General features: G+C 45.5%; 1 protein-coding gene across 1 annotated transcript in view; it reads right to left on the bottom strand.

The window, feature by feature from the left end:
* Positions 1 to 250: 250 nt before the first annotated feature.
* The window catches only part of PIK3CB (phosphatidylinositol-4,5-bisphosphate 3-kinase catalytic subunit beta), an 84290-nt gene continuing 59707 nt past the window's right edge, over positions 251 to 24833 (bottom strand). The window contains exons 16-23 of the mRNA XM_058657115.1: positions 23151 to 23329; positions 22065 to 22174; positions 20883 to 20961; positions 8502 to 8669; positions 6661 to 6784; positions 1789 to 1934; positions 980 to 1112; positions 251 to 409 (exon numbers count right to left, since the gene is read on the bottom strand). Coding sequence (XP_058513098.1) covers positions 272 to 409; positions 980 to 1112; positions 1789 to 1934; positions 6661 to 6784; positions 8502 to 8669; positions 20883 to 20961; positions 22065 to 22174; positions 23151 to 23329 — 1077 coding nt within the window. The 3' untranslated portion in view covers positions 251 to 271. The remainder of the gene's footprint in view (positions 410 to 979; positions 1113 to 1788; positions 1935 to 6660; positions 6785 to 8501; positions 8670 to 20882; positions 20962 to 22064; positions 22175 to 23150; positions 23330 to 24833) is intronic.

The following is a 24833-nucleotide window of genomic DNA, read 5'->3' as shown; positions in this document are numbered from 1 at the left end:
TGGGAAAGTACCAAACACTTTAAAAAAGCTGATGGAAGACAGTCCCCGGCAGCATTCCTGGGCGTGCAGTGTGGGCAGGGCTGACTATCCTGAACGCTGACAGGGCCGTCTCGAAGCGCTCAGGAGCGAGGGCAGTCAGGGACTGTGCACATGAGAATCTGTGTGGCGTCTTGCTGTTCCACTCAGTGTCAGGATTTCATTCCCTTTGTAACATCTCTGGCAGGTGTTCAGCTCAGTGCAAGATGACAATGAAACAACCCCAGGCTGCGCATTAGGACCTGTAGTCTTTGCGGACCGTGTGGGCCATCCAGTTCACTTTAGTGGTCCAGCTTTCCCTGAGCGCCTCATCAAATTTCTGCTTAAATTGTTTGAGTGCTTCCTCTTCACTCTTTCCTAAGGCAAGAGAGTCCTAAAAATGAGGGGAAAACAACAAACCTGACTTTACATATCCTGGGAGAGATGCGCCCAAGCCTGCAGGAGCTGGCCTGGCTGTGCCCACTGTGCCCGCTGGTAGGCTGTGGGTTGCGTCTTCGTGTTAAATATTGCTTGCAAGGAGGGAGGGCAAGCAGCTGCCAAGGTGACCTCCACCATCAGGTTTTTCAAGATAAAATGAAATGACACACTTGGCTGCTTGTCCCTCCTACCTGAATCCAGGAGGAAGACTCCATGGCCATGAAGCCCACGCCCAGGAGGAGGCGGCCTGCTAAAAGGCAGCGGCTAACCCAGCTGCCAGCTCCTGGCCTTGGAGTGTGCGCCGGCCGGAGGCCACAACGCGGCATTCTTCTTGATGCCCCTCCACAACAGCAAAGCACCTGGACTGCAAGCTCCTCTCTCCAAACGGCTTCTTTGCACCAAGTCCAGGTGTCTCCCCTGGCTAAGAACCATCTCAGGGTGGAAGTCGGCTGCACTCCCTTTGGTGCTAACGGGCAGGACTAACATGCCCACAGGCTAAGCCACCAGGGAAGGGATCCGGCTGTACCTTCAGATACTGGATGTCCTTGACCGAGGTGAGCTCAGGAAGCCCCGCCGTCAGCATGAGCGCAAAGAGCGTGATGAAGAGGTTCCCGTGCCGCCGCAGGATGAGATAGGCGTCCTCACAGCACTGCCGGAACCTTCCGGTGGCCGAGTGGGAAGGACAGACAGGGCAGTTTAGACTTTACTAGAGCTGGGAAGAGTTTGCTGAATGAATGGTCTATTTCTGTGAAAGTTATTCCAGGACTAAATTTTAAATAACTAGGTTCTCTAAAGTCCCACTAGCCCATTATCTTTTTCTTTCTAAAAAATGTTTTATTTTATTTATTTCAAAGGCAGAGTTACAGAGATAAGGAGGGGTGGGCAGAGAACTTCCATCTATTGGTTCCATCTTCCTCCCTGTCTCCCACGCGGGTGCAGGGTCCCGAGGCCCTGGGCTGTCCTCCGCTGCTTTCCCAGGCCACAGGCAGGGAGCCGGATGGGAAGCAGGGGCGCCGGCTCTACTCCTGGCGGCCATATGGGATCCCGGAGTGTTCAAGGTGAGAACTTTAGCCGCTAGGCTATGTGCCTGGCCCTATGTATCATTTTAAAGACAATGTGTGAAAGGCAGAATGACAGAGAGAAGAAGAGAAAGAAGAAATACTGCACCTGTTGGTCTGCTCCCCAAATGGCCGCGACAGGCAGGAACCAGGAGCCCTTATCCCAAAGCTCCTCATTAATAGATCAGCTCCCAGAGCGAGTGCGCTTCAGCCAAGCAACGCCGCCCCACTTGGTCAGATGAGAAAGTGCTAGCCTTGACATGAGGGCAGTACTCACCGGCCAAACTTCTCTGTGTTTCCTGTTTTTCCTTGTTGAATGACATGAATAAAATCATAAGTAAGTATAAAAGGCACTCGCTCCCTCTTAATGCCAAATTTAGACTTGAAATTTCCAAGAATATGTCCAAAGTCAATGTGGAAGAGCTGGAAAACAAATGTGATTTAATTCCCCTCATTTCTCTTGTGGGTTTCAAACAAGGGGCCAAGATCTTTGCTAATCCAGAATCCTGCATGCAACACACCACCCTCGTTTGGGCCCCTTTCCTAGAACACATAAAAAGAGAAGTTCCTTTTTTGTTTTAGGAAAAAATTTTAATTATTTGAAAGGCAGAAAGGAAAAAGGAGAGACAGAGAGGTTTTCTCCCACAGCAGCCAGAGGTGGGCAAGACCAAAGCAGCAGGTGCAGCTGCTCTTCCACACGGGTGGCGGCCAGCTCCTACTGCCTTCCAGGCACATGAGCAGGAGGGTGAACGAGCAGCAGAGAGCCAGGACTCCACCGGCCCCGAGGGCAGTGCAGGTGTGTTCCACACGGAGCAGAGAGCCTGCACAACTCCTAAGTCTTACGTACCCTGAGGGCACTAAACTGCTTCTAGTCAAGTGGGAAAGGATGATTTTAAAAGGAAAATCACACCCAAAACATCTAATTGGGAAAAGGCAAATAATTCTAAAAAAAATAACCAAAAAGCAGCTAGCTGCCTCTCTCAGAGCTAACTTCTCTTTCCATGCATTCCCAGGGACTTGCCTACCTTTCCAAACCCCACGTTCACATGTATTGTTAGTGCCTGCTGTCCGTGCAGACTCACTGGCTTCTGGCCTGGTTGCCCGTTAGGCCTGTTAGTCCTGTGCAGGGCTAGCTCTCTGGACTAGCCTTTTACTCTTCCATTTCGAGCCTGTTTTTCTGCATTCCCATATTTCATTCTTTTTTGGTTTAGCTGAAAGTTTCTGAATATTGGCATTAATGACCCAAGAGGTCACACAATTCTTCTAAGGCATCCTGTCTTGTATACCTCATGGGAAATCCACCTTAGCAGAGACAAGCAACCCTGAATACACTTCTGACTAAACTGCCTTCACAGACTGACAAACATCTCCTGAAGGGAAATGTGAGTCCACGTGAGGACCACTGCTTTGGACCCTGGCCTTGGCGGGAGTCCTTATTCTGGAAGCTCCTAAGAAGAGACACAGAGCAGGTACAGGTTTTGAGACCTTGCATGTCTAAAAATGTGTTTTACTTTTATAGCTGACTTGTGACTTTGTTATAGAATTCCAGGTGAGAAATCTTTTCCCCTCAGAGTCCTGATGGCTGACTCATGGTGACAGTTCCGGTGCGGCTCTGGGGAGGCCTGGCCGTGTTTACTCCAACCCCTGCTGTGTGTCCTGCTGTGACCTGCTGTGGCCTGCTGTGACCTGCTGTGTGACCTGCTGTGAGTGTGACCTGCTGTGAGTGTGACCTGCTGTGAGTGTGACCTGCTGTGACCTGCTGTTGCCTGCTGTGTGTCCTGCTGTGACCTGCTGTGGCCTGCTGTGACCTGCTGTGAGTGTGACCTGCTGTGAGTGTGACCTGCTGTGACCTGCTGTGACCTGCTGTGTGACCTGCTGTGGCCTGCTGTGTGACCTGCTGTGTGTGTGGCCTGCTGTGACCTACTGTGACCTGCTGTGACCTGCTGTGACCTGCTGTGGCCTGCTGTGGCCTGCTGTGACCTGCTGTGGCCTGCTGTGACCTGCTGTGAGTGTGGCCTGCTGTGTGTCCTGCTGTGACCTGCTGTGAGTGTGGCCTGCTGTGACCTGCTGTGAGTGTGGCCTGCTGTGTGTCCTGCTGTGTCCTGCTGTGACCTGCTGTGTGACCTGCTGTGACCTGCTGTGTGTGTGGCCTGCTGTGTGACCTGCTGTGACCTGCTGTGTGGCCTGCTGTGACCTGCTCTGACCTGATGTGGCCTGCTGTGTGTGTGGCCTGCTGTGACCTGCTGTGACCTGCTGTGTCCTGCTGTGGCCTGCTGTGCCCGCAGGGCTGTGAGGCCTTCCGTCCCTGCTTGTTGCTTACATACACGGAAGTATTATGCTGAGTCTACCCTGCTTGCCCTTCCCTAGTTTAATTGTCTTTGTGCCTAGTTCTAGTTCCCAAGCCTTTCTAGTCTCTGATGTTTAAGACAGAATCTCATTATTGCCTCACAGATACAATGGCTTCCTTTGGTTCTGACATTAAACCATCTTCTGTTTATTGCAGTAATTTCCCAAGAGTTCTTATTTCTCCTTGCTTGTTTGGCTTCTTTTAGGTAATGGCTTCCCTTGAGTCTCTGCTGATCTGACAGAGAGCACATGGTGGTCACGAGAGGCGGCAGTGGGATTGAGGAAATGCTGCTCAAAGAATTCAAAAGTCCGGCTAAGTAAAAGGAACAAATTCAGAGATCTGCTTTACAGTACAGTGCCTGTAGTAGATCAGAACGCTTTTACTGTGTTTCTGTCAACTGCTGAGGGTACATCTTACATTTTCTTGCATATATTGATTAGCTCTATTTAGCCACTGCATGACATAGATATTTCAAAAACAACATCCTATCCATGATAAATACTGCCAGGGTTGACTCTGTGGCACAGCCAGTTCAGCCACTTGCACTGCAGGCATTCTACGAGTGCCAGTTCAAGCCCCACCTGTTCCCTTCCAGCCCGGCCCCCTGCTCCTGCACTGACAGAAGGCAGTGAAGGTGGCTCAGTGCTTAGCATACACATGGGCAACTCAGATGGAGCCCCAGGCTTCCTGGCTTTGGCCTGCTCCAGCCTTGGCTGTTGTTTATCAGAAGTTCTCTCTCTTTGCCTTTTAAATATAAATAATTAGATAACTAATTAAATAAACAAGGAATCTTACAAAAAGAGAAGTCAATTAATGCTTGATCTGTGAGTCTTTTCACTGTAACCAGATTCTCTCGAAAGGAATCCTCTAGCTTCTCATTGAGGGAGGGAATACCATGTGGTTGTCAGTGTTCTTGGAGCAATGCAGCAAGCAGCAGCTAAGGATGCTATTTATAAATGTACACTCTAATAAATATGCCAAATTTCTACTTCCTCCTGACTTTAAATACACCCTTTTCCCTCACTTTCTGTAGAACCTATGTCAGGAAAAGTGGTTTCTTCAAAGAAGAAAGTTCTTGGGTTATGAAACAGGACTTGGTTTTCAGTCTCCTGCCAAGCTGCCACCCTGAGCAGGAGCCTCCGACTGCAGGGCTGGCCCTGCCTCACAACCCACTGCCACCACTCCCTGCCCTGCCTCACAGCCCACTGCCCCACCTTACAGCCCACTGCCCCACTCGCTGCCCTGCCTCACAGCCCACTGCCCCACCTTACAGCCCACTGCTCCACTCGCTGCCCCACCTCACAGCCCACTGCTCCACTCGCTGCCCCACCTCACAGCCCACTGCTCCACTCGCTGCCCCACCTCACAGCCCACTGCTCCACTCGCTGCCCCACCTCACAGCCCACTGCCCCACTCGCTGCCCTGCCTCACAGCCCACTGCTCCACTCGCTGCCCCACCTCACAGCCCACTGCCCCACTCGCTGCCCCACCTCACAGCCCACGGCTCCACTCGCTGCCCTGCCTCACAGCCCACTGCTCCACTCGCTGCCCCGCCTCACAGCCCACTGCTCCACTCGCTGCCCCACCTCACAGCCCGCTGCCCCACTCGCTACCCTGCCTCACCATCATTCCTGCACCTATCCAGGTCTCGCACCATTGTGGCCTCCCATCCCATCGCTTTTGACTTTTTTGGGTTTGCATATTTCTAATTCTTTATTATCACTTTAAAGGACTATCAGAAGAAAAATAGATAAGCCTATGTATTCAGTTGGATTAGCCCGAAATCTGAACGAATCTTTCTGAATGAACATGGGGTTAAATGCCTGAAGTCCAAGGCAGAACTACTGAGCTCTCTCAAAAGGTCCAAGGCAGCTGAAATTCAAATGACCCAGAGGCTGTAATTTTATATGCTTCTAGTGACATGGAATTTCACGGATGGATTAACTGTAAGTTATCCAAGGTTATCACAGCTATTTCTCCTTAATATAAAGTAAATACATACTAAAAAAAAACATATATAAAACCCACAAACATTATAAGCCACTTGAAAATTTTCATTTGAGAGGTTGGTGCTGCTGGCAGCCCCCTGGTGTTCCAGGGTCCTTTATGGGCACCAGTTCGAGTGCCAGCTGCTCCACTTCTGAACCAGTTTGCTGCTAATGGCCTTGGAAAACAGTGGCAGATGGCAGAAGTGTTTGGGCCCCTGTACACATGTAGGAGACCAGGAAGAAACTGCTGGTTCCGTCCTGGCCTGCCCCAGCCGTTGCGGTCATTTCTGAAATGAACCAGTGGATGGAAGACCTTTCTCTCCATTTCTCTTACTGTAACTCTGCCTTTCAAATACATCAAAAATAAATCTTAAAAGAAATTTTCTCCCTTTGAAAATAAAGTGCTTCTTCACAAATAACTTAGCCTGTCTTCTTTATTCAAATGTTCTTACTCACTCTCCCTTCTCATACGTGTTTACATTGGATGCTTTAAAAAAGACAGTGTGTGTGTAAGCATAGCTCACCTTTAATACAAGAATCATTTGCCCTTTGGTTAAGGACACGTGCACACCTCAAGTACAACTGGCTTATAGCAAAGCAGGAACGCAACAAAAGTAACTTATCAATGTTTAAATAAATGCTTATTATCTGACTCCAAGAAATTGAATTAATGAACACAAGAAGCAGAATTATAATAAACAGGGCTAGTGGGAAAATGAAAGAAAGACAAATATATGGCTCCCAGCATGCCTTGTGCTGACGCCTCAGCAGAGCACGCCAGCGGCAGAATCCTTGGGCCCTGGACAGCACTCACCTGGCCAGTTTTTTTGACCATGATGTTGTCACTGTGTCTGTCACCAATTCCGAGGACGTAAGAAGCTACACAGTAGCCAGCACAGGACAGGGTGAACTCCTCAATGGCTCGGTCCAGGTCATCCCTGAACAGAGAAAACAGAAAACAAAGGTGAGATGAAACTCAAACCGCCTTTATTTCCGTTTTAATTGTGAAGAGAGTTGCAGAAAGTGTCTGAGTAGAACAAGCTGCTGAGCCCCTGCAGCATGCCTCCCAGGGGCAGGGCCCTGACCGCGCCTCGGCTGCTCCCATGGCCCCGGTCTGTGCCTCAATGCGTCAGGGACAGGCACAGTGGGCACAGGGTACCATGAGCTCTCTTTGCTGATCACATAGTGGCTTGGAAATATTTCTGTCATTTGTCTTCAGACTATACTTGTAAACACAAGAGTTAAATATTAACCACATAGGCATTGGTACAATGATCACTCAAATCTCACACCTGAGTGCCTAGGTGAGCGTCCTTTCTAGAACCCAGCTCCTCTAATTCACACCCATTAGGCAGCGATGCTGACGGCTCACGAGGATCCTCTGTGCCACCCGCGGGGCACCTGTACTGCGCTCTTGGCTACTAGGTTTTTGAATACTGAACAACTGGATGGATCTCCTTCTGTCTGTCTGCCTGGGCATGTGTCTGTGTTTCTTGAAAACAAAAACCAAAACCCACACAAACAAAAACAGGGGTTGGGCATTGCAGTTAAACTCCTCCCAGTTACTGACTTGAATTAGAAGAATTACAAGTAGGCGATAGTACCTCTCGGGGAGTAAGGCCTAAGATAAACATCTATAAGCTGATTCGGGCAAGTTATTGAGCTTGCCAATGATAAAATCTGAGTTTGGCTTTTGGATTCTCTGGACAAAAGTACTTGATGAACAATCACCCTGTACTGTGAAATTCCATTATTTTCTCCATTGTAGTAGTTTTCTAACACCATAACCATAAATAATGCCATTTCAAACACTGTATTTTTTAATTTGGAGATTACAAAATTAAAAGCTCTAGTTCATATATACAAATAATTACAGAAATTAATATGATTATAAAACTCCAATATTGTCTCAAGAATACTAACGTTCTTGGATTATAAGTTTATTGTAGGGTTCTAAAATTCAACCCAGAGCTGACCATTTGGCCTGGTGGTTAAGGCGCTTGTGTCCCAGCTCAGTTCAATACCTGCCTTGGTGAGGGCGGGGCAGTAGGGTCAGTGTTGTGCCATAACTCCAATGCTGGCATCCCATTTGGGCACTGGGTCAAGCCCTGGCTGCTCCCCTGTAATGTGCCCGGGAAAGCAGTGCAGACAGCCCAACTGGGAGACCCAGACGGAGGTCCAGGCCCCCGGCTTTCACCTGACCCTGCTCTACCCGCTGCAGCCATTTGGGAGAATGAACCAGCATAGAAGATCTCCTTCTTTCTTAATAATTTTGCCTTTCAAATAAGAATTACAAATCATAAAAATATGTCTATCTGCCTGGGGTCCTGCCTCCAGCTCACAGCTAATGCAGACCCAAGAAGGCAGTGGCATCGGCTCACACCAGCAGGTTGCAGCTGCCTACGTGGCACGTTTGGACCGGGTTCTAGGCTCCTGGTTTGGGTTGTGCTGCCTTCGCCCCAGCTGTCCTGCACATCTGTGAACCAGTGGATGCGGCGCCACTGTCTCCCTCAAACACACTCTGGACACACAGAATTTAACATTAACTATCTGAGACTTCTGTCCTGACCAAAAATGAGGCAACAACTCGATATTCTCTCCTGCAAGGCAACGATGAGTTCTACTGGCAGAGTGACTCTGGCAGAGCCCACTCACCCGGAATTGTACTCCTTCAGCCAGTTCAGCAGGGCGTCCTTGTTGAAGGCTGCTGTGGCAGCCACGTTGCTGCTGTTCAGCTGAATGTCAGCGATGGTCTCAGAGGTGCTCACCACTTCAATGAGGCCAGAGCGGTCTCCGGTTGCTAAGCAGCCGTAAGGCAGCATCCTGAAAGGGAAGAAGCCGGCTCAGAGTCCCGTTTGTCTTAAAATGAAATCTGAGTTTGTCAGGTTTTTCCTTTTGCTTAGATTCATTAGTATTGCTTAGCATACAAGTGCTATTACTTTATTACCGTCACATGGAAAAATACAAGTTCTATCTTTATTCTCTAGGGTGAAAAAAATAGCCAACGGACGGAATGATTTAGTAGAATTCTCATTTGCCAGGTAAACATATAATTTTTTTAGTTATTCTGATGAAACATTCTTTGCGCTTGTAGATAGAAACCATTAGATAAGAGAAAAACCCTTCAACTTGATCATTCTAAATTTTGGAGATGGCAACACCTTTCAGGTAGCTCCTACTAGGACTAGGCTAAGTATTTCACATATCACCTTGGTGAAGACCAATTCCACTCTCCTGGTTGTTCAAGCCCATACCTGAAAGCCACGTTGGAGTCTTTCTCCTGCCCAAGATTCACCTTATTCATCCTGAACATGTGTCCACCCCACCCCGCCTCTGCTAGTGCCGGGACCAAGTCACCACCAACCCTTATCCAACACACTGCGTCTCCTGCTGCCTTCCTGCGCCTTAGCCCTTCTCTGCCTGCTGCAAACACATCTACATGACAGACTCCACGGTGCTTCCTGAAATGTCACTGCGGGAGAAATGCCTAGATTCTCCTACTTAAAGTTGCAACGCTACCAGATACCATGTTCACTATCCTCTGCTACTTTATTTTCCTGCAGTTTTCAACACTACTCAACACCAGGCAACTTCTACTTAGTTCCTTGCTGGTACCTGCCATCAGCATCCAAGGCCCAGCACAAGGCTGTTCAGAGCAGAGGAATGCAGCTGGCACAAGCTAGGTGTGCACAATAAACATTTTAAAATCAGGAAACATTTTATGGAAAAAAATCTATAGGGGCTGGCAGCTCAACTGGCCATTCCTCCAGCTGCAAGCATCCCAGATGGGCACTGCTTCACAACCTGGCTGCTCCACTTTCCTTCCAAATCCCTGCAGTGGAGGATGGGCCAGAACCTTGGGATCCTGCAGCTGTGTGGGAGACCCGGAAAAGGCTCCTGGCTCCTGGCTCCTGGCCTTGGATCAGCTCAGTTCTGGCCATTGTGGCCATCTGGGGAGTGAGCTCGCAGATGGAAGATCTTTTTTTTCTGTCTTTCCTTCTCTCTGCAAATCCGCCTTTCCAATAAAAATAAATAAATCTTAAAAAAAACCTTTATAAGGTAAGTTCCTAATTTTATAAATGAAGAATTGGAGTAACTTACAAAAAATCACTACTTAACCAAGTGGAAGGCCCAAGGTCAAAACAGGCGTGTGACTACAAACCATCACTTGCACAGAGTCCCCAGTCACTGTCCACCAGCAGTCTGTTTCTGTGTAAACCAAAGCGCTGGGGAGGCTGGTGTGGACACAGAACTTAACTTACAGTTCACAGTGAATAATTAGCCCAGAACACTACTGTGACGTTCAGAGGTTTGCAAACCAACCTTCTCCCTGGGTTGACACGCAACCCCGCCCTCCCTTCTCCGTTGCATTACGAACTCGCAAGGTATTGCCATAGAAAGCAGTGGTGCTGTATGGGATGTGTTTTTACCAGCTAGAAATAGAGTGGCTGCCTATACAAAATTGTTAAAAATAGATTATCAATTAAAATAATGCCTACTAAGCATGCCTTAATTTATATTTGTTTGACTCCTATTGAAGAATAAAACCTCGTCAGATCTTTCGGTAATTTATATAAATATATATTTTTTAAGATTTTCTTTTTATTGCAAAGTCAGATATGCAGAGGAGGAGAACAAAGGGGAAGATCTTCTGTCCTATGATTCACTCCCTAAGTGACTGCAACGGCCAGTGCTGTGCTGATCTGGAGCCAAGAGCCAGGAGCTCTTCTGAGTCTCCCACACATGTGCAGGATCCCAAGGCTTTGGGCCATCTTCGATTGCTTTCCCAGGCCACAAACAGGGAGCTGGATGGGAAGTGGGGCTGCTGGGATTAGAACTGGCGCCCATATGAGATCCCGGCACGTTCAAGGAGAGGACTTAAGTCGCTAGGCCACTGCGCCAGGCCCATCTTTTGGCCATTATATTTTTAAGATGAGCAAGTCTGGGACCTGACATGATGGCCCAGTGGCTAAATCCTCGCCTCGCATATGCCAGGATCCCACATGGACATCCATGTGTGTCCTGGCTGTTCCATTTCCTTTCCAGCTCCCTGCTTGTTGGCTGGGAAAGCAGTGGAGGACACCCCCAAGCCTTGGGACCCTGCTCCCATGAAAGAGACTGCTGGTTCCTGGCTTCGGATTGACTCAGCTCTGGCTGCTGCAGCCACCTGGGTCATGAACCAGTAGGTAGAAGATCTTTTTATCTGTATCTCCTTCTCTCTGTAAATCTGCTTTTCAACAAAAATAAATCAATCTTTAAAAAAAAAAAAGAAAAAAAACCAAACAGATGAGTAAATCTTTTTTTTAGGATTTAATTTTATTTTGCTGAGCAATTTTTATAAAGATTTATTTATTTGCTTAACAATTTTACATGGCTTTATATGCTCCTATATATATATATATATATATATATATATATATATACACACACACACACACACACACATACCTGGTTTTTATTTTTTATTATATATATATACATGGTTTTATATATTCCTATTTTTTATATAGATTACTTGGTTTTTATTTTTTATTGTATATATACACACACGGTTTTATATGTTCCTATTTTTATATATATATATAGGTTACTTGGTTTTTATTTTTTATTATACACACATGGTTTTATATACTCCTGTTATATTTATCACAGATTCAGGATTGGGGTGCAGCCACATGCCCAGCATTACTGTTGATATAGAAGTAAGTTTGGAAAAAAGGCGAGCATAGCAGTCTCCAGTCTTACGGCATTTACAGAGTAGAAATGAATGCTGAGCGTGTATTCCCTCCACGAGGGAGAAGTGGCAGCAGAACACGGCAGGTCAAGAGAGACGGAGGGGGCAGAAAGGCCGGCAGCAGGCGGTGGCGGGAAGGCGCCCACCGAGCAGGAGGGACGCATGGCGCTTAGGAGGCCACGCAGGCCGGGACGCCACAGGAGCATATCATCTTCCCAAGCACTGACAGCTCGGTGGTACCAACGAGAGCTAGAGAGAGTGTGCATGCGAGTGTGTTAGTGTGCGGGACAACCAGAGAAACAAACCAAGCTTTACCGAATGGGTTCTAAACCTTCTTCCAAAGGAAAATTCAACCATTTTATGGTTAAGTATGACGGTTCTTCAAAGAGAAGCTCGGGGCCAGGCGTCCTAGCACAGCAGGAAGGCCGCTGGTAAGACGACTGCGTCCACCCTGCGACGTTGGGTCTCAGCTCCGTGTCCTGAGTTCAGTTTCCTGCTACTCACTTGTGGCTCCTGCCCTCTGCCTGGCCCAGCCTCGGCCATGAAAGGCACTTAGGGAGAGAAAAAGCACACTTTTCCCTCTGTGTCTATCTGTATCCTGCTCTCTCTGCCTCTCAAAGAAGTATATTATGGTGCAAAAATTCTAAAAATCCATTCATAATTTTCCCACAATAGATAATTTTCCACGAGTGTTTAACAGATCCATCCGACTTTTCTAGTTCTGACAAAGAACGGTCAGGTGCAGAACTGTAAAGCTCCATGCTGCTGGATGATGTGGTAACTGCATCCCTGGTTGCCAGCTCCTTTAGCAGAATGGCCTCTCAGTGGGCAGGGCAGCTGAGGACCACTGATGCCCTCACTGACACACCACACACGGGAAGCAGGGCCACCAGGCCACACACACGGGAAGCCGCCAGGCCACACACACGGGAAGCCACCAGGCCACCAGGCCACACACACCAGGCCACACACACGGGAAGCCGCCAGGTCACAGCACACTTTCTCACTTCCCTGCATCTCTGTCCAATCCACCTGCAGCCAAACTGGGCACAAGTCCAGCACTTCCTCTTCCTAATCAGGCAACGATGAAAGCATTTCGTGCCTTGAGGATGGAACACTCACAACAGGAAGGAGAAAACATCCTGCTTAGCCAGACAGCTCGACAGAAGTCAGGCTGGGGACAGCCTGGAGTCCTGGTCGCCCGACCGAGGCCCCTTGGCACTCAACTCTCTCAGTAATATTTACCTTCCTCTCTGACTCTCTGACTCAAGGAACAATCTATTGACTTTTACATTAAAGCAAGAATTTAAAAAACCGAAATAAAGTTTACAGCCTTGAGGACAGCAGCCCCGCACTTCACCTGAGGCGGGTGCGTAGCAGGTCCTCTGGTTCCGACTCTGACATACTGACCCCAGTATGGGTTCTGCCTGAGCCCCTCGGCTCCGACAGCACAAAGTGCAAACCCTTTATTTACCGCTTGTATTACTGCCACATTTCCCCCTCATCCTCGAGACCTGCTGATACCTGCATTTTAAATAACCTTGCACAGGTCTCTTAAACTTCATCAGAGCAATGCAGATGCAATATCAAAACAGACACAAATGTCAAAAGTTTATTTCAAGTGCACTGAAGTTGGGACAGGAATCAGGGCACAGATAATCGATTTTAGCAAATGCCACACAGATTTACACGGACATAATCGATTAGACCTGACAGGAAAAAGCTGATGCCTATAATTTGTTGACCAAAGGAGGTCGGGCTATCCTAACACACTGATGGCTTACAAATCTTCTAATCTGACACGAACGGCACCAACTACTATGAAGATGAGCGATGCTATGAAGACAAGCGACACGATAGGCATTCTCACTGCTGCCAAGGTGTTACTGGCATAAGCACTGAGACAGCACGCAGGAAAGGACTGGGTCCTGCAGCACAGCACACTGAGTCCTTGGGCTGCCCGGGCGCTAGGCGCCCTGAGCTGGGCGTTGGACTGCAGAGTGTGTGTCATATGACCCAGGTTAACTTGAACGGCTGGCCAAGAGGGACATGGGAGCACACATATTTATGCAACCAGTTAAAAATGTCTAGTGAGAAAAAGATACTAGGTTTGGAAATGAACTCAAAAAAGAAAGAATGAAAAGTCTTGCATTTTTAAAACATGGGGTCAGAGTACAAAAAAATCAGCCAAGATTCCACTGGACAGACAAATTCCTTGTTCTTGTTCGACAACGCACTGTTTCCTGTCCAAGAGCTACCAGATTTTTTTTCCAGCCCGCCCACATGTGCCTCCCCCTTTGGGGTCACGCGGAACTTAGTGATGCTAAATGTGCTTTACATTTGGACAGAAGAGACCAAAACTAAGAATTTTGTTGGGATTTTCTATTAGGCTGACAGAAGTAAGACAATTTTTAGTTGAAATTTCCACATTGAGATAAGGCTCATCATGGAAAGAACTCCCTTTCAAAACACAAGCGAATTACAAGGCCCAAGTGGACATGTTTCTTTCCCAATTTGTGGATTCAATTAGTAAAATCCACTTTCCTGGGGGTTTACTGTATACAGGGTGAGTCAGTAAACTTTGCTGGAATGGGCCAAATGCTAAATGTCTTCGGTACTGCAGACTGCGCTCCTACTCAATCTTGCTGATGTGGCTCAAAAGCAACCAATAAAAATATGCAAATGCTGTGTGCAAATAAAAATCTGTTTACACAGTGAGGTCACCCAGACCCACCACTGGCTTGATAATTAATGCTCATACTGAAACTTCTTTACAATGATCCACTCTCTTACCTGTGCCGTATTCCTTACGAATGGTTGAATAAGAAACTTGGCACATACTCAAAGCTACTAATTCTGTTTTTACATCTCTACTAGAAAGGTCTCCAAGTTTAAAGGTAAAAATCTGGGGTCCGGCACTGTAGCCTAGTGGCTAAAGTCCTTGCCTTGTGTGTGTAGGGATCCAATTTGGGCACCGGTTCAAATCCTGGCAGCCTCGCCTCCCATCTAGCTCCCGGCTTGTGGCCTGGGAAAGCAGTCGAGGACAGCCCAAAGCCTTGGGACCCTGCACCCATGTGGGAGACCTGGAGGAGTCTCCTGGCTTCTGACTTCGGAACAGCTCAGCTCTGGCTGTCGCAACCACTTAGAAAGTGAATCAACAGATGGAAGATCTTCCTCTCTGTCTCCTCCTCTCTGCTACATCTGCCTTTCCAATGAAAATAAAATAAAATCTTTAAAAAAAAAAGGTAGAAGTCTGTACGTTATGGTAATCACATGCCTTACCATATGAAATTAGGATGTCTTGTCCTATTCTAGCAACATCTATAGCAAACTGCTCTTTCTACCTAACAGGAGTGGAAAACTGATGAAAGGATTTAAAACTACAGAACTTTCTTTAAAACAAACAAAAAAGTGGATAAACCTAATGATCCAGCTATTTAAGCTGCAGTTTGGGACACACAGCCCCTCTCAGAGAGCCTGGATCGAGCCTGGCCTGATTCCTGTCCAGCTTCCTGCTGAGTCTGGCATGCAGCTAACGCTGGCCCGCATGGCATGAGTTCTTGATTCCTGGCACTGGGCTGGCACAGCTTCAGCTGCTGAGGGCAACGGGGCAGTGAATCAGGCAATGGAAGATCTCTCTCTGCCTCTCCCCTCCACTCTGTTATTTTGCCCTTGAAATAAATGAAGAAAACTAAAACAGGAAAATGGGCATTTAGAGCTCTTTCACTCTGACAAAGGGTACCAAGCATGTGCTCCTACAGTGGCTGTCTTACTTAGATTGGCTAAACAAAGACACTCAATGGACTATCCAGGCGTTGAATGCGGCTTTGCCGGGTAGAAGTTTTACAAGCTTAGCTTACAGTCTCTCCAACAGGCATTCCTGGAACAGCAGTGCTGGGATGGAAGGTCTGCAGAGAAACCCTTTCAGAGGGATGGTTCCCAGGATCCAGCCACCGAAGCGCCTTCCGTGCCATCAGCAGCTTGTCCAGAGTGCCACGAGGGACAGGGGATGGGAAGTGATGCTATGCTGCTAAATACGCATCATGAAATATGTGCACCTTATATAAACAAACAAAAACCCCTCCACAACATACACACACACACACACACACACACACACACACACAAGAAGAAGCAGAAGAAGAAGAAGAAAAGAGAAAAGGCTCAAGGCAAACTCCCACTGAAGGACTGGAATTCATGGGCAAAGACTGAAAAGTCATCGTGACCTTGACAATCATCTTGAAAATGCAATCTTCAAAGCAGGATACTGAAGACTGCGTTTCGTCAACTAAGACTGACACGACCGACAGTCTGCCGCACAGTGATAAAGTCGCCCGCGACCCTGGGTTGTCTGTGAAGGACCTCACACACACTGACTGTGGGCTCACAGATCATCCAAACAACTGCTTCAGGGCCTTGTTTTTCTCTCAAGAAGCCAGTGCTCCGAGGAGGGACGAGGCAGCACAGTGGTTTTAATTCATGTGTGGCAGCAGTGTTTTAAACTTAGTATCCAACAGTTAAAATTGTTGGGGGCCGGTGTTAGCAAAAAGGCAGGCAACTTTCTTTTTTTTTTTTAATTAAAGATTTATTTAATTAAAGATTTATTTATTTATTCTTTGGAGAGTCAGATATACAGAAACAGAGAGAAAGATCTTCTGTCTGCTAACTCACTCCCCAAGTGGCCACAACAACTGGAGCTGAGTTGATCTGATGCCAGGAGCCAGGAACTTCTTTTGGGTCTCCCAAGTGGGTGCAGGGTCTCAAGACCTTGGGCTGTCCTCGACTGCTTTCCCAGGCCACAAGCAGGGAGCTGGATGGGAAGCAGGGCTACCGGGATTAGAACTGGCATCCATGTGGGATCCCGGGGTGCACATAAGGCAAGGACTTTAGCCACTAGGCTACTGTGCCGGGCCCAAGGAAGGCAACCGTTAATGGTTTCCTTCCTTTATAATAGGTATCAGGTTAAGATGTTAAAATTTTGAGAGTGTTGCAGTGAACACAACTTCAGAGCCCAGGGTATATTTTCAGTAATTAAGATACATCAGGTAACAATGAGGAATCTAAATTGCAAAGATTTGCTGCTGCAAGCTTTCAACTCAAGACAGTGAAAGGTAACTTTCATTCCCTAAGCATCAAAATGCTGCAATGCTTAAATAAGAGACTGATAGAATTAGGATTCCATATGAAGGAATACACCATTGTAGTGTAATGGGGAAAATCTGTCAGGGGTGGGAGTTTGGCAGGGGGAATCCCAGCCTATACAAAATTGTATCACATAATTCAAAATTCAAAATAAAAATATATTTTAAAAAATGCTGCAATAGGTTAAGTAAGCAGGGGCAAGGGAAGGTGTTTGCTTCATCTGTCTCATTTACTCATGCTGCCCTGTGACACATATAATCATAAAGGTGCAAAAAAATTGTCACAGTCACCTTCTGTTTTAAAAATCCACAAATTCTACAGTCTTATGTGTTAAAAAGACAATACATTTAATAATGAACAGAACACAATTTAAGTTGGCTCAACTGGCTAATCCTCCACCCTGTAGTGCTGGCATCCCATATGAGCACCTGTTTGTGTTCGGGATACTCCACTTCCAATCCAGCTCTCCGCCTATGGCCTGGGAAAGCAGCGGAGGATTGTCGAGCTCCCTGGGACCTCTTGTCCACACGAGAAACCGAGAAGCAGCTCCTGGCTCCCAGCTTCAGACCAGCTCAGAACTGGCCATTGTGGCCCTTTGGGGAGTGAACCAGAGGACGGAAGACTTTCCATCTCTCCTCTCTGTAAAATCTGCGTTTGAAATAAAAATAACTCGTAAAAAAATTAAATCAGAATATACACGCACTCCTGCAGGGATACGCTCAATCATAAGCAGAAGGGTTTGTAATCATCTTGTAGAGTGAATATCTGCAGGTGCTCGAACACAAACAATGAAGTCAAGAAGCTTCATAGAAACAGTTATGGTTACAGAAGAAGGACACGCACATGGTGCCTAGCAGTTATGGTACCGGCTGGGGTGCGAGTCCTCAAGTCTTGGCTCTGTCCTGCCTCTAGCCTCCGGGCAACACAGACCCCGAGCAGCAGCACAGCTCAGTAACTCCCAAGTGTACGGCAGACAGAGCATGGGCACCCGCGCCAGCACTGGCCGGGCCACTCATCTGGCAAGTGAACTAGTAGATGGGGAAGCTCCAGCTCTTTCTGCCCTTGAAAAGGTCAAAATAAAACATAAACTGCATATCCCTGCTATACTATTACCAACACAAACTAATTTTCAGACAAAATCTCGGGTAATGCCATATGGAACAAAAAATGGTCAATAAAGGAAATTTAAAACCTGTAGATAAAAAAAATCACCACACCATTCACAAGTAAACTCTAGTATATAATGTGGAAGTTTGGCAAATATTAGACAAAATGACAGAAATGGAAATCAATTTAAGCCTATAGTATTCACGAAATACTCTGAGTTATGAATTAGATTTTGTTTAATCAAGTATGCAATTGGAAACTGTAGGTATATTCCATATAAACAATTAAGATTACAAGTAAATATAAAAAATCAATTAAAAGGATAGGTTTTAATACACCTCTGAAGAGATAAACTGAATAAAGACTTGAACACATAATATTCTTTATATACAAGGAAAATTTCTAATGTAATAGATAAATCACGGCAGTTAGATAAACTTCTTTAATCACACAAAAGATATTAGACAAATACTTAAGATTTTGATATTATATAGACCATACCACAAAAAATGACAAAATCATAGACTGGAAAAAACAATGTACAACGGAAAGTAAAAATTTTAAATAGTTCAGGAGTCAAAAAAATAAATGGAAATGATGGAGAATCTATAAGTGAATCACTATATACAGTTGATGCTATGAAAATATTATTTTTAAATTAGGGTTCATCATGGGAAAGAGAACACAAAATTACAAGGGATGTAAATCAAAAAGAAGTAATGATAAAATGAAAAACAAAAACAGAACGTTTCTTTGAAATGTTAGTAAAGGAGTAAAATGCTAATAATACAAATAATACAGACAAGAAAACATGCACAGAAATAAAAAGAATCATTAGGAATTACTACAAATAGGCATATGCCTACAAATATGAAAATCTAGAAGTAATGAGTACATTTCTGGACAGACACAATTTACAAAAGTGGAGTCCTGAGACAGAGAAAATCTAAACAGACCAATAGGGAAGCTGAGCCTGAGTCAGTCAGTTCCCTGCTGAGCTCTACCAAGGACCAATAGGGAAGCTGAGCCTGAGCAGGTCAGTCCCCTGCTGAGCTCTACCAAGGACCAATAGGGAAGCTGAGCCTGAGCAGGTCAGTCCCCTGCTGAGCTCTACCAAGGACCAATAGGGAAGCTGAGCCTGAGTCAGTCAGTCCCCTGCTGAGCTCTACCAAGGCTCCTTATGCTATCCCAACAACTGAACAGGAGGGAACCTTCCCAGATTCCTTTGATGAGGGCAGCATCACCTTAATTCCAAAACCAGAAAGAGATACAACAAAAGAACCACAGAGCATGTCATCTCTTAGAAACACAGATGCAAAACTATCAACACAATACTATCAACACACCCACCAACCCAGCAGCAAGGTCTTCCAGCCAGCCCAAGTGGGGTTCATCCCTGGGCTACAGAGGTGACCTAACACATAAAAAAATCAATAAACATGATACATCACATTTACAAGTTAGACAGCAAAAACCAAATGAGTATCAAGACACAGAGAGAATTTGATTTAAAGATATGTCCTTTCATAATTTAAAAAAATATTAAAACAAATTGTATATAGAAGGAACATAGCTCAACAGAACCAAGGCAGTACATGACAAAGCCCTAGCAGCAGCATTGGGAATAGGGATAAGCTGGAAGCATGCCCACCAAGACCCACCACTACTACTGTCCACTACAGCTCTGAAACTGCTAGTCAGAGCTGTCAGTTGAGAAAGAGAAATCAAAGGGATACAAATGGGAAAGATTTATCTGTACTCCACTGCTTACAGCAGCTCAACTCATAAAACAACCCAGACGTCTGTCAACTGAAGACTGGATGAATAGAATGTGGTATATATACATAATGAAATATTACTTGGTCATAAAGACTGAAATCCTGTCTTTCCCAGTGAAATGTAGATCATTATGCTAGTGATGTCAGTCAGTTTCAAAATATCATGTTTCCCCTAATTTGTGGTACAAAAAAAGGTAATGTATATGACATGAGTGAAACTGACATTTTGAGATTTGATTACTGTTTACAGTCCTTGTCTATACCCCTAGGGACAGCATTCTTTAATCACCCAAGTGCTTCGGCCCCTGCACCCCTGTGGGTGATTGGAACGAAGCTCCTGGCCCACTGGGAGGGTTGTCTCAGTCTGCATGGGAAAAGTCAATAGCACCTCGGAACTACCTGGATCATGTGGGCTGAACTCTCAGAGCACGTGGTACAGTGGGACCCCGGGTAGTGTTGGGTGGCGGGTCCCCATCCCTGGAAACCGGGACATTGGAAAGCTGAATGTGGCTTGCCCCCTTTATCTCTCCCCTTCCCCAGAGATAAGAAGAAATAGAGAATTTAGAAACAATGATTTCACCAACTTTTCCCTAATCCTCAATTCTTCCCACCCTGGCCAACCATGATCATCATGAAAAATAAAACAAATCAAACCAACCAACAACCAAACAAAAAACTAAGGGGTACTGCTGATGGTAAAGAGAGAAAGAGAGAGAAAAAGAGAGACAGAGAGGAAGAAAGGAAAAAAGAAAGAAGGAAGGAAGGAAGGAAGAAGCAAAGGAAAGAAAGAAAGAAATCTCATATATAAAATATATAATCTGAAAAGCATTCTAGCATCTCACTTCTTAACATCTGCAGAAATTTCATCTAAGTTATACCAATTCTCTAAAAAAAAAAAAAAAAAAGATTTGTTGTATTTGAAAGGCAGTGTTATAGAGAAACAGAAGGAGAAACACTAAGAAAGAGATCTTCCATTTGCTGGTGTAAGAGCTGGGACGGGAACAAGCTGAAGCCAGCAGGCTTATCCAGGTCTCCCACTGAGCCATTTTCTGCTGCTTGCTGGAGTGCATCAGCAGGGAGCGGGAGCAGAAGTGAAGCAGTCAGAGATTAACCGGTTCAGATCAGATAATGCATTTCTGAATACACCATGAAGTGCTATGTAAACACTGTGCAGAACAGTAACCATATCAGGAGGGAAGGAATTTTTTTCGGGGGGTGGGGTGGTGAGATAAATGCACCAAGAGAAAAAATAAATAAATTCACTAAAAATCTCACCGAAGATCCAGACCAGCTTCTTTCCACAGTAAATCCATCAAGCGTAGCATCTGAAGTGTTAACATATCCTGTCGTAAATCTAAGGAACAAACAAAACCACGCCGTTTTATTATAATTGCTTTCTGTTTTAGGCCTGTTAACTCAGTAACTCAAAGTCTGCTAGTTCACCACTTTAACTAAACTTAACCTACTAACAGAAAATTTTACTATTGATCATATTCTCCACATAAAAAATCAGCCTCACTGATTAGCAAGCTCCTATAATATTGATATCAGAACTATATAAACAAATTTTTTTAATTGTTCACTATGTTTAACTTACTTTTTGTAGGTTTGTATTACATTCTTTAGCTAAATTTTTATTCTTATTTGCCTTTGGGGCTGCACAAGAAGTCTTAAACATCGCATGAATAACTCCATCATGCAAACCGCAATAGTTGAATTTACAGTTAAAAATACCCATGGTGGAGAGGAATTTTCAGGCAGTTTATGATATGAACAGATGACATCTGCATGACCCAGTGGGGTTAATGCCAGTTAAACCGTGTGAGTTACAAGGAAGTCCTAAGGTACATGACCCAATGGGGTTAATGCCAGTTAAACCGTGTGAGTTACTCACAAGGAAGTCCTAAGGTGCATTTACCTATGTTATCTCAAAATCACTTCCACTTACTGACACTGACATGTGGAAAGCCAAGACGCAAGGGACACAGAGGACTTGACATTCAGTGAGCTTTCTGTGGCTTGCTTTTAGCCACACAACTAACAAAATCACCAATGCTTTTGGTTGCTGTGATTACCTCTGGGGCACTTCCTTTACAAAATTTGGTTCAGTTTGCTATTTTAATTAAAAATACAGAACTACAAAAATAAAAATCCATGTTGCTTTCATGGAAATAAAATGTGTAAATACATCATTGAAATGTTCTGTTCTATTTCACAAGTTTCCCATCAAAAGAGTAAGTTTTGTGTGCTTTCTAAGGGGAACAAAAAAAAGGTGTATTTTTAAGGAAAAGAAAAAGAAGGGTTTATTAAAATCGCGTCTGAGGTGAACTGCAGGCGCCGACCTTGAGGCCGCGGGCCGGTGGGGGCCGGCTGTCCCACACCTGTACATCACCTTCCAACAAAGCGAGTCAGCAACTGATAGGAAAGGCTCTGGAAGAGAAAAGCCTCAGCACTCACCATCACCATTTTTAAAGATCACTCCAACGGAATCCTCCCCAAACACCTTGTTGTTGTACACTAGCCACAAAGGCTTCATTTTAGAATCCATGTACTTGCACTTTTCAACACTGAAATCCAAAGGGGAAAATGAGTCCACTTCAATGTGTTAATACGTCAAGACCGTGGTTCTGGCCTGACATTCAACTTGGATAACTCCCGCGTTCCCTTTAGGTGTCAAAGCCACACCTAGACACCGTGTGGTGTACGAGCAACACAGCCTAGGCTGGCATGTCCTGCTACAGCCACCTAGATATGCCTCAGGACGTACTCTTTCCACTCTCTCCACCTCAATCCCTCCGTTTTTCCTGGTATGCCTTGAATTTTGCTATTATACTTAGCAAACACAACCTTAATCACTGGACTGGAATTAAGATGCATAGGAAATTTTTCCTTTCTAAAACAGGAATCGATTCGAATACTGATGCTATAGTAAGTACAAATGATCATTTTTCTATTATGATGCTTCTATGAAATGAGAGAAATCACAGTAACCTTCCAAAATCATTCCAGTTTTTATTTTAACAGTTTAATTAATTTGTGCACCAGAGCCAAAGAAGCTCCTCCTATCACTAGATTCTTTTTGGAAATGCCTGGAACCAGCCGGGAGCCAGGAACTCAATCCAGGGGGCGCACTTGGGTGAAAGGAACCTATCCCCTGCCAGAGCAGGTGGCAGGAAACCAGAGCCAGCTCTCAGACTCTGACCCAGGCACACTGACATGGGTGGGGGACAGCAGACATCACCAAACACCTGACTCCAAGATCATATTTTTAAAACAGGATATTTAATTAGTAAATAATTTATTACGATTTCCAATATATTGTTCATTCAGAAATCTCAACTTTCAGAAAAATTTGCAGTAAGTTGGACAACACTACAGGTGACTTTAGCTCTTATTTTGTCTGTTAAGTACGAGCATACACCCTGAGAAATTGTAAGATTTTTCCCCGCTCCCTATTTACACTCACTGAGGCTGACCCCAGCCCCCAGCTCATCCAGGGCAGTGACTCCGGAGTGCCTTCTGTATCCACAGAAGATGACTTACTGGAGTTCCGAGAGGATGACGCAGGGGTTCAGGGGGGACTGCAGGCCGGACAGGGCGTCGCGGTAAGCGCTCTGCTTTAAGCACGCGTGCATGGCCTCCTTCCCCTTCCATCTGCTGAGCTTCACTGCGTTCAGCTTTATTAAACTATTTAAGGTCTTTAACTTATTGAGTGCTTCAACCTGAAAAATAAGTTTTTCCACCCCCAAAATTAATTTATACTTAAAAATAATGTAGCATAATATCACAGGCTCACACTGTTAATAACACCAGCTTCCAAAATGTTTCCCCACTACACCCGCACTAACCAGCTCAAGTCAAAGCAGCTTTTGGTTCACAACAAGTATGAGGCAGAACAGAATGAACGGCTGTGCCCCCCACTGTCCCTTTCTAAGACACATGATTTTTCAAAAAGTTAACTTTATTGTATTGCTTTGTAACTGAGAATCTTTCCATGTCATACCGTGAAAAATTCAAAGGCACAAAATATCTAAAGTCAACTATAAATCAGAAACATTTTGTTTTACCATGAGCATATAACTTTTAAAACAGGAACAAGAAATAAAACATTGAAATATGAACAATGTATAAAGCAAACAAGCACAGCAAATACTGTGGCTTAAGATTTCATGAGCAGGTTTACTGCACACTGTTCTTTCATGTTTTAAGTTTGTTGCTACACGAGCCAGTCAGAGAGCATGCATGTCCCAGGCAGAAGGGACTCGAGCACGCAGCTACTACGGACTGTGGGGGCCTGATTCGCAGGAATCATGAAAGTTCTGTGCAACTGGATGATAACAGAGATGCCTGAAGCTTGCCAAGTCAGCCGTCTGTTCAAACCAGACACTCCACTTCTTCACAAGTTCAGGAGCTGCACAAACACTGACGACAGACAACCAGATGAAAACTGGCCGACGCAAACGGAACTTCTTGAAGTACTTCAAATCGGACTTGTTCCGTGTTCGCACAGTTGGGAACTTTGATTCTCCATCTCTAATCGTACTGATAATCATTTCCTGGAACAGTGTGCTTATTCCTCCTTGGACTTACGTGAAATATTTTTAAGTGTTTCAACACTTCGTCTTGATAGGTTAAGGGTGATAACAAACACTGCCACGTAAAAGGGACAGTCTCCCTCTCCTAATTAGGTCAAGAAAGAGAGTAAAATGACTTGCTCCCATACAGGGCATCCTCATGTCATTATAAAGGACAAGCTGAGTTCTAAGGAAAGAAGACAATGTGTGGGCCTGGCGGCGTGACCTAGCGGCTAAAGTCGTCACCTTGAACGTGCCAGGATCCCATATGGGCGCCGGTTCTAACCCCGGCAGCTCCACTTCCCATCCAGCTCCCTGCTTTTGGCCTGGGAAAGCAGTCGAGGACGGCCCAAAGCCTTGGGACCCTGCACCTGCGTGGGAGACCTGGAAGAGGTTCCAGGTTCCCGGCTTCGGATCGGCGCGCACCGGCCCATTGCGGCTCACTTGGGGAGTGAATCATCGGATGGAAGATCTTCCTCTCTGTCTCCCCTCCTCTCTGTATATCTGACTTTGTAATGAAATAAATAAATCTTTAAAAAAAAAAAAAAAGACAATGTGTGCAGATTGAATTGATGATGAGGTCAGAGGCAGAGCGGCCACGTGGGCACGCAGGGACTTGAGGGAAGAATCTGAGTGTTGGGCTCAGTGCAGT

This window comes from Ochotona princeps, chromosome 30 (genome assembly GCF_030435755.1).
Source record: "Ochotona princeps isolate mOchPri1 chromosome 30, mOchPri1.hap1, whole genome shotgun sequence".
NCBI lineage: Eukaryota > Metazoa > Chordata > Mammalia > Lagomorpha > Ochotonidae > Ochotona > Ochotona princeps.
The sequence above is the reverse complement of the archived record's forward strand: the minus strand, read 5'-3'. Positions and strand labels throughout refer to the sequence as shown.